Genomic DNA, 14,511 nt, shown 5'->3' with positions numbered 1-14,511 from the left:
AGCAGCATGTTTTTCACATGGAAATTAACATTTGTTCCATTATCATTGTCCACTGCAATCTCTGCCTCCTGTTTGGGGCTTTATGTGTGTGTGAAGTGGGAAAGTTAACTGGTACAGAAGGTTATGATGGTATAAATAGTATAAACACTGATTAAGAGCAATATGGGGGGTAAACACACAAACTGCAACGCAAAGTCACACACACACACACACACGACACAGACATCATAGGCACGTACACATGCACACACAGACAGACACACACACAATGGTAGATTGTGTGTACATACTGAGACACAAAGGGACGCCACAGACAGCCCTTTTCCTGTCAGGGTCACAGCACATCAATATGGATGGCTACCATCATCATCAGCCATAATGAGAGAGCCACTAAGGTGACTGTCAATCTCTGTCTTTAATACACTGTGTCATTACCAGATCGCTCGCACACACACACACACACACACACACACACACACACACACACACACACACACACACACACACACACACACACACACACACACACACACACACACACACACACACACACACACACACACACACACACACACACACACACACACACACACACACACACGCCTGACCAAGGCCCTGTAATTCTCCTGCAATCACATCCCTGTCATCTCCTACTGTCAAAAACCCTACAAACTGACAAGGACACCACAGCCCACACAGACACACTCCCAATGGCCATCGCCATGGCGATAGAGAGGTCATAGGGTCACTGATGGGGGTCCTGTCTAAATGTGGGCGTCTATAATGCTGCCTGTCTCATCTCTTCTCTTTCTGAGGAGTGTGACATCCTTAACAGAGCCAGTCAGGCTGATCAGTGTGATCTGGGGTCCTTGCTGATGTTATCTTGTCTGTTTTGACACTTTTTTCACAAAGCTTTTATGTTATTTCTTTTTCTGGAAAGAATGACTGCTGTTCTGGGTTTTGAAAGTGATTTTTCTTCTTTTTCCTACGTTGACATATTTGGCCAAAGGATGACGAGCATCTGACAGCATCCGACAGATTCTATCACACAGAGATAGAGAGATGGCGAGAGAGAGAGATGGCAAGAGAGAGAGAGATGGAGAGATGGCGAGAGAGAGAGATGGCGAGAGAGAGAGAGATGGAGAGATGGCGAGAGAGAGAGAGATGGAGAGATGGCGAGAGAGAGAGATGGAGAGATGGCGAGAGAGAGAGAGATGGAGAGATGGCGAGAGAGAGATGGAGAGATGAGAGAGAGAGAGAGAGAGATGGCGAGAGAGAGAGATGGAGAGATGGCGAGAGAGAGAGATGGAGAGATGGCGAGAGAGAGAGATGGAGAGATGGAGAGAGAGAGAGAGATGGCGAGAGATGGAGAGATGGAGAGAGAGAGAGATGGAGAGATGGCGAGAGAGAGAGATGGCGAGGAGAGAGAGATGGAGAGATGGCGAGAGAGAGAGATGGAGAGATGGAGAGAGAGAGAGATGGAGAGATGGCGAGAGAGAGAGAGATGGAGAGATGGCGAGAGAGAGATGGTGAGAGAGAGAGAGATGGAGAGATGGCGAGAGAGAGAGATGGAGAGATGGTGAGAGAGAGATGGAGAGATGGCGAGAGAGAGAGATGAGATGGAGAGAGAGAGAGAGAGATGGAAAGATGGCGAGAGAGAGAGATGGCGAGAGAGAGAGAGATGGAGAGATGGCGAGAGAGAGAGATGGAGAGATGGCGAGAGAGAGAGAGAGAGATGGGAGAGAGATGGCGAGAGAGATGGAGAGATGGAGAGAGAGAGAGATGGAGAGATGGCGAGAGAGATGGAGAGAGAGATGGAGAGATGGCGAGAGAGACAGAGATGGAGAGATGGCGAGAGAGAGAGAGATGGAGAGATGGCGAGAGAGAGAGAGATGGAGAGATGGCGAGAGAGAGAGAGATGGAGAGATGGTGAGAGAGAGAGATGGAGAGATGGCGAGAGAGAGAGAGATGGAGAGAGAGATGGAGAGATGGCGAGAGAGAGAGAGAGGGAGAGAGAGAGAGAGGGAGAGATGGCGAGAGAGAGAGATGGCGAGAGAGAGAGAGATGGAGAGATGGCGAGAGAGAGAGATGGAGAGATGGCGAGAGAGAGATGGAGAGATGGCGAGAGAGAGAGAGATGGCGAGAGAGATGGAGAGATGGCGAGAGAGAGAGATGGAGAGATGGCGAGAGAGAGATGGAGAGATGGCGAGAGAGAGAGAGAGATGGAGAGATGGCGAGAGAGATGGAGAGATGGCGAGGGGGAGAGAGATGGAGAGATGGCGAGAGAGATGGAGAGATGGCGAGAGAGAGATGGCGAGAGAGAGATGGAGAGATGGCGAGAGAGAGAGAGATGGCGAGAGAGAGAGAGAGATGGAGAAAGAGCGAGAGATGGAGAGAGCGAGAGATGGAGTGAGAGATGGTTAGATGGAGAGCGAGAGAGAGAGATGGAGAGAGAAAGAGATGACAAAAGATAGAGAGAGAGAGATTGACAGACATATGGAGAGAGAGAGAGAGATGAACAGATTAAGGGAGAGAGAGAGAGATGGAGAGAGATGAAGAGAGAGAGAGACGGAGAGAGGAAATCGAAGAGAAAGGGCGAGGGTACAGTACCTCCATAGTCTGAGACTGGTGCATGGCTTTGATTGCATTCTGTGCCATAGCCCTTGTAGAAAAGGTGACAAACGCACATCCTGTAGGGGGGGAGGGGAGGGATGGAGAGATGGTGTGAGGGAGGGAGGGATGCAGAGATGGTGGGAGGGAGGGATGGTGGGGGGAGGGGGAGGAGGGAGGGATGGAGAGATGGTGTGAGGGAGGGAGGGATGGAGAGATGGTGGGAGGGAGGGGGAGGAGGGGAGGGATGGAGAGATTTGGGAGGGAGGGAGGAGGGGAGGGATGGAAAGATGGTGGGAGGGAGGGATGGAGAGATGGTGGGAGGGGGAGGAGGGGAGGGATGGAGAGATTTGGGAGGGAGGGAGGCCAGGAGGAAGGACGGGACAATGGGATAGGGGGAGAGGAGAAGGAACGGGAGAAGGAAGAGGAGGAGACAAGAAAAAACAAAACAAGACAAAAGGGTTGGACACGTCGTTGTTATAAACCCAAAACAGAGATTGTACAGAGAACTAAACAAGCAGACAACAGTGTTTTCAGGTTGCTAAGGAACAACAGCCAAAGAGCACAGCTAGCACCATGACGACCACACCCAACCCCATCTACAATAGGACAGCTCCAATCAGAATCAGTAAGAGTTTTTGATTGGCAGGTTGTCGTGCGCCAATGGGAATGGCTGTTGATGACTTGAGCATTGAGATGAGGTGGGGTGGTTGAAGCTCCCTCCCTCCCTCCCTCTTCATCTTCCCCAGCCTCTTTCTTTCTCTCTCTGCCCATCTCTCTCTCGCTCCTACACAGAAATAACTGGTTGTACTAGTATCCTCCCACTCTTCATCTTCCCCAGTCACTCTTCTAGAGAATGTAAATCTGTCCAATTTGCATTAAAACGATTTGAACTCATTAGGTCTGCATTGTGTGTCTGATTGGATGCCCCCTCTTCCTCCTCTCCCTCCCTCTCCCTCCCTCTCTCTCTCTCTCTCCCCCCTCCTTCTCTCTTACTGTCCTATTCTGGGACATGAAGCCGACAAGAGAGAGAGGGGAGGGAGCCGGGGAGGGGCGGACGACTGTGACAAACCGTCTCTAGGGTTCTATGAAGATTGCATTCTGAAAAGACATCACAGAACATCACACAAATTGAGCAAATCTTGGGGGAGGGAGGGAGAGTGCGTGTGGCGGGCAGAATGATGCACATTCCTTGGGAACTCTTAACTATTTGGCGGTTTGGAGTTTGATCGGTTGGATCAAAATTGTTGGGTAAGAGACTAGTATTAAATGAAATGGTATTACCCTTAACGTTGGCTTCCCGCTGGCTGAGGCCTGTTGGTTGGGGAGTGATCAGAGAGAGGCAGTGTCAATATACTGGAGGAGAGCTTCAACAACCCCACCCCCCAAGCTAACACGCTAACACACACTGAGCCATGCTAGCACTAGTAGCACAGCCATCCCCAGACCCACTCCACACACACTTTGTAGCTAGCTGACTGCACAGGATACAGTTAGCTAGCTAGCAGACAGGTCATCTAGTCAGAACTATGTGCATGGGGTGGGGGTGGACGGATGGAAAGAGAGACAGAAAGAGAGAGAATACGAGTGAGTGAATGGGTGAGTGTGTGTGTGTGTGAGAGAGAGAGAGAGAGAGAGACAGAAAGAGAGAGTATACGAGTGAGTGAATGGGTGAGTGTGTGTGAGAGAGAGAAAGACAGAGAGAGAGAGACAGAGACAGAGAGAGAGAGAGACAGAGAGAGAGAGAGACAGAGAGAGACAGAAAGAGAGAGTATACGAGTGAGTGAATGGGTGAGTGTGTGTGTGTGAGAGAGAGACAGACAGAGAGAGAGAGACAGAGACAGAGAGAGAGAGAGAGACAGAGAGAGAGAGAGACAGAGAGAGACAGAAAGAGAGAGTATACGAGTGAGTGAATGGGTGAGTGTGTGTGTGTGAGAGAGAGAGAGACAGACAGAGAGAGAGACATAGACAGAGAGAGAGAGAGACAGAGAGAGAGAGAGAAAGACAGACAGAGAGAGTATACGAGTGAGTGAATGGGTGAGTGTGTGTGTGTGAGAGAGAGAGACAGAGACAGAGACAGAGAGAGAGAGAGAGAGAGAGAGAGACAGAGAGACAGAGAGACCGAGAGACAGAGAGAGAGAGAGAGAGAGAGAGAGAGAGAGGATAGAGGGGAGTAAGAAAGGGAATGAAGGAGAGAAAGATGAGTGTCTGTGATTCCTCATCTACCTTTATGATTGTCTCGTCCTCTGTGACAGAACAGGGTTGAGGGTTAGGAATAGTCTAGACTATTCATTATGGGCCTACCTAACAGCACCCATAAAACCTAACCAGGTCTGTGCTGTAGCAAGATGTGGCAGATGTAGTTGCCTTGGGGTTAAAGTGGGAGAAGACTGTCCAGGGTCTTGCTGATCTGGCATCAGTTGAGAAAGGCTGAGGTCGGTCATCTTTGAGCAAGTTAGAGAAACTAATGTGGGGCAATTCTAGACGGGCCAACATCTTTAAAATAGCTTGAAAAACCTCTTAGAGTACATGACCCAGTTGTTATGCTACAGAGAGAATCCACCGGTTAAGGTGACCTGCTAGACTGGGTCTTTTTAATCTACTCTCAGTCTTTCACCAACTCTCATTAAAAGGCCAGGCAGTTCCTGTGGACTCGCCATTGAAATACTGTTTACTGGCCGTCATACCATAGAACCAATGAGGCATTTTACAATAGAAGACAGACATTCTCTCTTTCTTCCACCAAAATGCGTTTGTTTGTTTCCGAGCCCGTTCCTTCGTTCGATACCCAAAATAAACCCCTCTGTTGATCTGAACCATATTACGGTCAGTGATAAAAAATGTCCTGATAAAAGCTTCTCTTTCCATTCCAGTATGTTTTTCATCATCCAGCGAAGAAGATGGGATTTAGCCGCCGCTATAAATATCTAGCGGGCCGCATTCTGTCATCAGCAACGGGCTCCGATAGGAGAGGAGAAAGAGAACAGTCCTTTCATGAATGTAGGGTAGCTCCCCAGGCCCAGCCGTGGATCCACCAGTGGTGTGATCCATATTTTATTAATAGTGGGTGGCGGAACAGAACAGGCTTCTGATTGATATTGTAGTTTAATAGCAGCTCCGTGTTCGCGCAGAGCCAGGTGGGACAGGCAGACCCACTTGAAGGCCTATTTATCTGCAGCCTCACTCTGATTAATGTATTTACTGCTCTGGACCAGGCTGGACTAAGACTGCTCTGACAGGCCTGTTAGGAAGCCTGGGGTTTGTGGAGGTTATGTGCAGTAAAGGGGGACAGACTGAGGTTCTAATATTCATGAGGACAACAGACATGTGATTGAGAGAGAGAGAGATAGAGAGAGAGAGAGAGAGAGAGAGAGAGAAAGAGAGATAAAGAGAGAGAGAGAGAGAAAGAGAGAGAGAGAGAGGGGGAAGGATGAAGGGACAGGAGGACAGAGAGAGAGGGAGAGAGTGGAGGACTGAGTGTGTGTGATAGTAGAGTATTAGAGACCGCTAGTGGCTAGAGGCACCTTGAGGAGAGAAGAAGAGACCTTCAGATAATGAGAGACGGTCAACAGTAACAGAAAGAACAACCGACACATCCACAGAGAAACACACAGCAACCGACACACCCACAGAGAAACACACACAACTGACACATCCACAGAGAAACACACACAACTGACACATCCACAGAGAAACACACAACAACCGACACACCCACAGAGAAAAACACAACAACCGACACACCCACAGAGAAAAACACATCAACTGACACACCCACAGAGAAACACACAACAACAGACACATTCACATAAACCTGTGTGACGATGACAGTGACAGCCAGGTGTGACGCCGAGCAGAACAGACAGTTTGGTTTGGCAGACCCCGCCCCATCTGCTCAGCACATAGAGACCACAGAGGGAGAGGGAGGGAGGAGAGGAGGCAGTGGGATTGGAGGGGGTGAGGGGGGGGGCGGGGGCAGGGGGGCAGTGAAGAGGAGATTGACTCAGGGGGACACTGCACTGCTGATTGCGTAATAGGTCTATGGTTGGCCAAAAGCGAGGGAGAACATAATTTCTCCTTCTGCCTAGAGAACTGTCAGGGGAGGGATAAGGGGCTCAGAACTGAATAGGGGGTGGATATAATAGATGGGAGGGGTGAAAAGGATGGTGGGTAAGGGAGGAGGGGGTCAGGGTGAGTGTGTATATGGACGGAGCCCAAGAAACACACACCTCTGCTGAGTCCGTCGGGCCCTCGCAGGATCCGGCACTCCTCGATCTGTCCGAACGCAGAGAACATGACTCGGATGTCGTTCTCATTGCACTTCTTCGACACCATGCCGATGAACAGCTTCCTGTCCTCCACCGCTGCAGGGGAAGAGAGGAAGACGTTCAAATGGGTGAGAAACAGCATTTCATCTGCAGACTGTGGTCAATGTCTCATTACCACTTCAACACCAAGTCTCTGTGCGACTCTCTCTCTCGATTCGTTCCTCTCTCCCTCTATTCGTTCCTCTCTCTCCATCTCCTCCTCTCCCATCTCTCCGGGTTTCTTTTTGTCTGCCTCCTCCTGTTTAATCCTTTTCTCTCTGACCCAATCGCTCCATTTAACTTGCAATACCTCGGCCTGTGTAACAGTGTGTGTGTGTGTGTGTGTGCGTGTGTGTGTGTGTGTGTGTGTGTGTGTGAGAGAGAGACAGGGACACTTACTGTTTCTTATCTCTGTGTGTGTATGACCGTGTGAAAGAGACAAGAGAGAAAAAGTGTGTATGTGTTGCTCACCGTTCAGAGTAATGCTAATTCAATTCATTTTTAATGAGGAAACTGTCAGCTCTTACCGGGAGGCGAAAGAGATAAGCGGTCTGTTGCACTCTGGGAAATCAATAGAGCACTTGTTTATTTTGCTGTTTGAATTGTTTGTGCGTTTAAAAAAAATAACACTGGGACACGCAGGGAAGATAAGTGTTGTTTCAAAGGCTTCCAACTCGGCTGTGTGCGTTCGCTCACTATCAGCACTGTAATGAATTAACAGAGAAGAGGATATGGAGAAACCGCAGAGACATCCTTAAAGGTGACTAAACATCTGTTAGCCGACCTGAGTCCGAGTTAGTGACGTATCGGGAAGCAGAGAAACAGCGTTTTACTGATTCCAGATCAGATTTGAAGAAAGAAAGTGGAAAGTGAAGACAGGCTATCGATACAGCAGTGTGGCGAAGGCAAACACACGCGCGCACACACACACACACCTCTTGGTTGACTAAAGCAACAAACCGCTTAACGACAATTCGTCATGGTTACAGCAACTCCAATAAAGGTCTATGGACATACTATCATTAGAAAGACGAATACATTTCATATGGCCGTACTTTACTATCTCCCATTACAGTAGATGATGACTGCAGCCACAGCTGGCTGGAGCTTTACTCAGGTCTCATCATCGTAACCGAGACGGATATATCTTACCAAGTCCTATTTCATAACCTCACAGAAGACGTCTGGAGCGGGAAAGCATTATTAAGGTCTCATCATGATTATATGGATGGATCTCTAGGTTTCGAGTGCATTGTATTTCCTTAGCGGGTCGAGTCTAGAAGATGCGGCTACGATCGTCTTTATTAAGCTTTAAGTGATGCCTGTGTGCTGTCAGTGGCTTTATGACACTCCTCTGTCTCTCTGGGTGGAGCTCAGCCAGTACTGTCCCGTCTGTCCCAATGTTATTACCCTCTATCCTTCTATAGTTTCAGTGGTCCAGCGGATGAGGAAAAAAGGCTATTAGTATTGGGACGTGGTCCCTGTCTGGCTTCTCTCAGATACAGTAAAGCTTTATGGCTGGATAAATGGGGTTGTAACCGCATCTGCAATAGAGCCATTTGTCTCTGTGTGTGTGTGTGTGTGTGTGTGTGTGTGTGTGTGTGTGTGTGTGTGTGTGTGTGTGTGTGTGTGTGTGTGTGTGAGTGAGAGAGAGAGAGACGCAGGGAGAAAGGCTGGTTCACTGTGGGGCCAAAACAGTTGAACTCTCCCTGACCCCCTCCCTGAACACTTTAATAATTCATACATCTCTCTTTCTCTCTCTGAAACAGGATCACTGAGCCACAGACACACACACACACACACACACACACACACACACACACACACACACACACACACACACACACACACACACACACACACACACACACACACACACACACACACACACACCATGTAATACTCAGCCCAGTGTGTGTTATTACTCACCGTTTGATTTCTCACTGTCTGCAGGTTTCATCTGAATGGGATGGTGCATCTGGAAAAGACAGGACAAACACACCTTTACAATACTATACCGACACACACACACACACACACACACACACACACACTTAGAGATCACACGCAATACATCAGACACACATTGACTGATCACAGCTCAACGACACACTACAAACTGGCCACTCTGAAAGTCACAACAGATCACACACTAAAGAGAAGCTCTGAAGTTGCGTAGGAAACACACACACTGTGACAGACATCGTCCAGGTGTGTCCCTCGTACCCTTGTTGCAGGTTTAGAGAGGTTGAATGGAGGTGATTGATTGAGGAGTGTTTTTTTGTTGTTAGTGAGAACATGCAAACACGTCACAGATAAGATGGCTGTCACACACCTCTCTCTCTCGCTCCCCCCTCCCCCCAAGGGGCTTTATTGGCATGGGAAACATACAGTGCCTTGCGAAAGTATTTGGCCCCCTTGAACTTTGCGACCTTTTGCCACATTTCAGGCTTCAAACATAAAGATATAAAACTGTATTTTTTTGTTAAGAATCAACAACAAGTGGGACACAATCATGAAGTGGAACGACATTTATTGGATATTTCAAACTTTTTTAACAAATCAAAAACTGAAAATTTGGGCGTGCAAAATTATTCAGCCCCCTTAAGTTAATACTTTGTAGCGCCACCTTTTGCTGCGATTACAGCTGTAAGTCGCTTGGGGTATGTCTCTATCAGTTTTGCACATCGAGAGACTGACATTTTTTCCCATTCCTCCTTGCAAAACAGCTCGAGCTCAGTGAGGTTGGATGGAGAGCATTTGTGAACAGCAGTTTTCAGTTCTTTCCACAGATTCTCGATTGGATTCAGGTCTGGACTTTGACTTGGCCAATCTAACACCTGGATATGTTTATTTTTAACCATTCCATTGTAGATTTTGCTTTATGTTTTGGATCATTGTCTTGTTGGAAGACAAATCTCCGTCCCAGTCTCAGGTCTTTTGCAGACTCCATCAGGTTTTCTTCCAGAATGGTCCTGTATTTGGCTCCATCCATCTTCCCATCAATTTTAACCATCTTCCCTGTCCCTGCTGAAAAAAAGCAGGCCCAAACCATGATGCTGCCACCACCATGTTTGACAGTGGGGATGGTGTGTTCAGGGTGATGAGCTGTGTTGCTTTTACGCCAAACATAACGTTTTGCATTGTTGCCAAAAAGTTAAATTTTGGTTTCATCTGACCAGAGCACCTTCTTCCACATGTTTGGTGTGTCTCCCAGGTGGCTTGTGGCAAACTTTAAACAACACTTTTTATGGATATCTTTAAGAAATGGCTTTCTTCTTGCCACTCTTCCATAAAGGCCAGATTTGTGCAATATACGACTGATTGTTGTCCTATGGACAGAGTCTCCCACATCAGCTGTAGATCTCTGCAGTTCATCCAGAGTGATCATGGGCCTCTTAGCTGCATCTCTGATCAGTCTTCTCCTTGTATGAGCTGAAAGTTTAGAGGGACGGCCAGGTCTTGGTAGATTTGCAGTGGTCTGATACTCCTTCCATTTCAATATTATCGCTTGCACAGTGCTCCTTCGGATGTTTAAAGCTTGGGAAATCTTTTTGTATCCAAATCCGGCTTTAAACTTCTTCACAACAGTATCTCGGACCTGCCTGGTGTGTTCCTTGTTCTTCATGATGCTCTCTGCGCTTTTAACGGACCTCTGAGATTATCACAGTGCAGGTGCATTTATACGGAGACTTGATTACACACAGGTGGATTGTATTTATCATCATTAGTCATTTAGGTCAACATTGGATCATTCAGAGATCCTCACTGAACTTCTGGAGAGAGTTTGCTGCACTGACAGTAAAGGGGCTGAATAATTTTGCACGCCCAATTTTTCAGTTTTTGATTTGTTAAAAAAGTTTGAAATATCCAATAAATGTCGTTCCAGTTCATGATTGTGTCCCACTTGTTGTTGATTCTTCACAAAAAAATACAGTTTTATACCTTTATGTTTGAAGCCTGAAATGTGGCAAAAGTTCGCAAAGTTCAAGGGGGCCGAATACTTTCGCAAGGCACTGTATGTTTACATTGCCAAAGCAAGTGAAAAATATACAGTAAGCATTACACTCACAAAAGTTCCAAAAGAATAAAGGCATTTCAAATGTCATATTATGTCAATATACAACCTCTCTTTCTCTCTCTCTCCTTTATGAAAGATGATGTGCTTGTTTGATCTGCAGAGAGACCAACGAGAGTAATTCTCTAAATCTAGCCCAGGATCAATCACACTGACTCTGTCTCTGCCTACCTCACACACACACACACACACACACACACACACACACACACACACACACACACACACACACACACACACACACACACACACACACACACACACACACACACACACACACACACACACACACACACACACACAGCAGAGATCCATCTTCTGGGCTCTCACCAGCTGCGGTATCTGTCTGTCTTCCGTCTGTACCCTGTCTTACCCATAATGCCCCGTGCTCAGCCTGAACAGTCACCGTCTACCTGTCCGTGTGTCCGTCTGCCTGTCCGTGTGTCCGTCTGCCTGTCCGTGTGTCCGTCTACCTGTCCGTGTGTCCGTCTGCCTGTCTGTGTGTCCGTCTGCCTGTCCATGTGCCCGTCTGCCTGTCCGTGTGTCCGTCTGCCTGTCCGTGTGTCCGTCTACCTGTCCGTGTGTCCGTCTACCTGTCCGTGCCCGTCCTGCCTGTCCGTGTGTCCGACTACCTGTCCATGTGCCCGTCTACCTGCCCGTGTGTCTGTCCTCGTGTCTGTGTGTCCGTCTACCTGTCCGTGTGCCCGTCTACCTGTCCTCGTGTCCGTCTGCCTGTCCGTGTGTCCGTCTACCTGTCCTCGTGTCCGTCTGCCTGTCCGTGTGTCCGTCTACCTGTCCTCGTGTCCGTCTACCTGTCCGTGTGTCCGTCTACCTGTCTGTGTCCGTCCTCGTGTCCGTGTGTCCGTCTACCTGTCCGTGTGTCCGTCCTCTACGTGTGTCCGTCTACCTGTCGTGTCCGTCCCGTGTCCGTGTGTCCGTCTACCTGTCCGTGTCCGTCCTCGTGTCCGTGTGTCCGTCCTCGTGTCCGTGTGCCCGTCTATCTGTCCGTGTGTCCGTCCTCGTGTCCGTCTACCTGTCCATGTGTCCGTCTACCTGTCCGTGTGTCCGTCCTCGAGTCCGTGTGTCCGTCTACCTGTCCGTGTGTCCGTCCTTGTGTCCGTGTGTCCGTCTACCTGTCCGTGTCCGTCCTCGTGTCCGTGTGTCCGTCTACCTGTCCATGTGTCCGTGTACCTGTCCGTGTGTCCGTCCTCGTGTCCGTGTGTCCGTCTACCTGTCCGTGTGTCCGTCCTCGTGTCCGTGTGTCCGTCTACCTGTCCGTGTCCGTCCTCGTGTCTGTGTGTCCGTCTACCTGTCCGTGTGCCCGTCTATCTGTCCGTGTGTCCGTCCTCGTGTCCGTCTACCTGTCCGTGTCCGTCCTCGTGTCCGTGTGTCTGTCTACCTGTCCGTGTGTCCATCCTCGTGTCCGTGTGCCCGTCTATCTGTCCGTGTGTCCGTCCTCCTGTCCGTCTACCTGTCCGTGTGTCCGTCTACCTGTCCGTGTGTCCGTCTACCTGTCCTCGTGTCCGTCTACCTGTCCGTGTGTCCGTCTACCTGTCCGTGTGCCCGTCCTCGTGTCCATGTGTCCGTCTACCTGTCCGTGTGTCCGTCCTCGTGTCCGTCTGCCTGTCCGTGTGTCCTTCTACCTGTCCGTGTGTCCGTCCTCGTGTCCATGTGTCCGTCTACTTGTCCGTGTGTCCGTCTACCTGTCCATGTGTCCGTCCGCGTGTCCGTCTGAGTGTCCGTCCATTCGTCCGTGTGTCTCTGACTGTGTCTGTCCGTCTGTGTGTCTCTGACTGTGTCTGTGACTGTCTGTCTCTGTGACTGTCTGTCTCTGTCTCTGTGTCTGTCTCTGTGACTGTCTCTGTGACTGTCTGCCTCTGTCTCTGTGTCTGTCTCTGTCTGACTCTCTGTCTGTCTCTGTCTGTCTGTCTGTCTGTCTGTCTGTCTGTCTGTCTGTCTGTCTCTGTGACTGTGTCTGTCTCTGTGACTGTGTCTGTCTCTGTGACTGTATGTCTGTCTCTGTGACTGTCTGTCTGTCTCTGTGACTGTGACTGTATCTGTGTCTGTCTGTCTGTTACGGTCTGTATGGCTGTGTCTATCTGTCGGTGTCTGTATCTGCCGGTGTCTGTGTGTCTGTGTTTCTGTCTGTGTTTCTGTCGGTGTCGGTTGGTCGGTCTGTGTGTCTGTCTGTCTGTCGGTGTGTGTCTGTGTCTGTATGGCTGTGTCTATCTGTCTGTTTGTCTGTCTGTGTCGGTATCTGTCGGTTGGTGTATGTCTGTGTTTCTGTCTATGTGTCTGTCTGTCTGTCTGTCTCTGTGACTGTGTCTGTCTCTGTGACTGTGTCTGTCTCTGTGACTGTCTGTCTGTCTCTGTGACTGTCTGTCTGTCTCTGTGACTGTATCTGTGTCTGTCTGTCTGTTACGGTCTGTATGGCTGTGTCTATCTGTTGGTGTCTGTATCTGCCGGTGTCTGTGTGTCTGTGTTTCTGTCTGTGTTTCTGTCGGTGTCGGTTGGTCGGTCTGTGTGTCTGTCTGTCTGTCGGTGTGTGTCTGTGTCTGTATGGCTGTGTCTATCTGTATGTTACTGTCTGTATGGCTGTGTCTATCTGTCTGTATGTCTGTCACTGCCGGTGTCTGTCGGTTGGTGTATGTCTGTCGGTGTCTGTCTGTTACTGTCTGTATGGCTGTGTCTATCTGTCTGTGTCGGTGTCTGTCGGTGTCTGTCGGTTGGTGTATGTCTGTTGGTGACTGTATGTGTTTCTGTCTGTGTTTCTGTCTGCCTCTGTGTCTGTCTCTGTCTGACTCTCTGTCTGTCTCTGTCTGTCTGTCTGTCTGTCTGTCTGTCTGTCTGTCTGTCTGTCTGTCTGTCTGTCTGTCTGTCTGTCTGTCTGTCTGTCTCTGTGACTGTATCTGTGTCTGTCTGTCTGTTACAGTCTTTATGGCTGTGTCTATCTGTCGGTGTCTGTATCTGTCGGTGTCTGCCGGTGTCTGTGTTTCTGTCTGTGTTTCTGTCGGTGTCGGTTGGTCGGTCTGTGTGTCTGTCTGTTTGTCGGTGTGTGTCTGTGTCTGTATGGCTGTGTCTATCTGTCTGTTACTGTCTGTATGGCTGTGTCTATCTGTCTGTTTGTCTGTCTGTGTCGGTATCTGTCGGTTGGTGTATGTCTGTGTTTCTGTCTATGTGTCTGTCTATCTGTCTGTTACTGTCTGTATGGCTGTGTCTATCTGTCTGTATGTCTGTCACTGTCGGTGTCTGTCTGTCGGTGTCTGTCTGTGTTTCTGTCTGTGTGTCTGTCTGTCTGTCTGTCTGTCTGTCTGTCTGTCTGTCTGTCGGTGTGTGTCTGTGTCTCTATGGCTGTGTCTATCTGTCTGTTTGTCTGTCTGTGTCGGTGTCTGTCTGTCTGTCGGTCTGTCTATCTGTCTATTACTGTCTGCATGGCTGTGACTATCTGTCTGTATGTCTGTCTGTGTCGGTGTGTGTCGGTGTCTGTCTGTCTGTCTGTCTGTCTGCCATGTCTGT

At 49.1% G+C, this 14,511-nt stretch overlaps 1 protein-coding gene across 20 annotated transcripts in view; it reads right to left on the bottom strand.

Moving 5' to 3' along the window:
* LOC112235803 (CUGBP Elav-like family member 2) overlaps nucleotides 1-14,511 on the bottom strand; it is a 225,892-nt gene that overhangs the window by 35,955 nt on the left and 175,426 nt on the right. For 13 of the 20 annotated variants that reach the window (XM_042300281.1, XM_042300279.1, XM_042300277.1 and 10 more), the window contains 4 exons: nucleotides 8,847-8,895; nucleotides 6,840-6,974; nucleotides 3,895-3,924; nucleotides 2,611-2,690 (listed from right to left, as the gene is read on the bottom strand). In XM_042300281.1, coding sequence (XP_042156215.1) covers nucleotides 2,611-2,690; nucleotides 3,895-3,924; nucleotides 6,840-6,974; nucleotides 8,847-8,895 — 294 coding nt within the window. The remainder of the gene's footprint in view (nucleotides 1-2,610; nucleotides 2,691-3,894; nucleotides 3,925-6,839; nucleotides 6,975-8,846; nucleotides 8,896-14,511) is intronic. The other 7 variants (XM_042300280.1, XM_042300284.1, XM_042300296.1 and 4 more) reach the window with 1 other exon arrangement.

This window comes from Oncorhynchus tshawytscha, linkage group LG17 (genome assembly GCF_018296145.1).
Source record: "Oncorhynchus tshawytscha isolate Ot180627B linkage group LG17, Otsh_v2.0, whole genome shotgun sequence".
Classification (NCBI taxonomy): domain Eukaryota; kingdom Metazoa; phylum Chordata; class Actinopteri; order Salmoniformes; family Salmonidae; genus Oncorhynchus; species Oncorhynchus tshawytscha.
The sequence above is the reverse complement of the archived record's forward strand: the minus strand, read 5'-3'. Positions and strand labels throughout refer to the sequence as shown.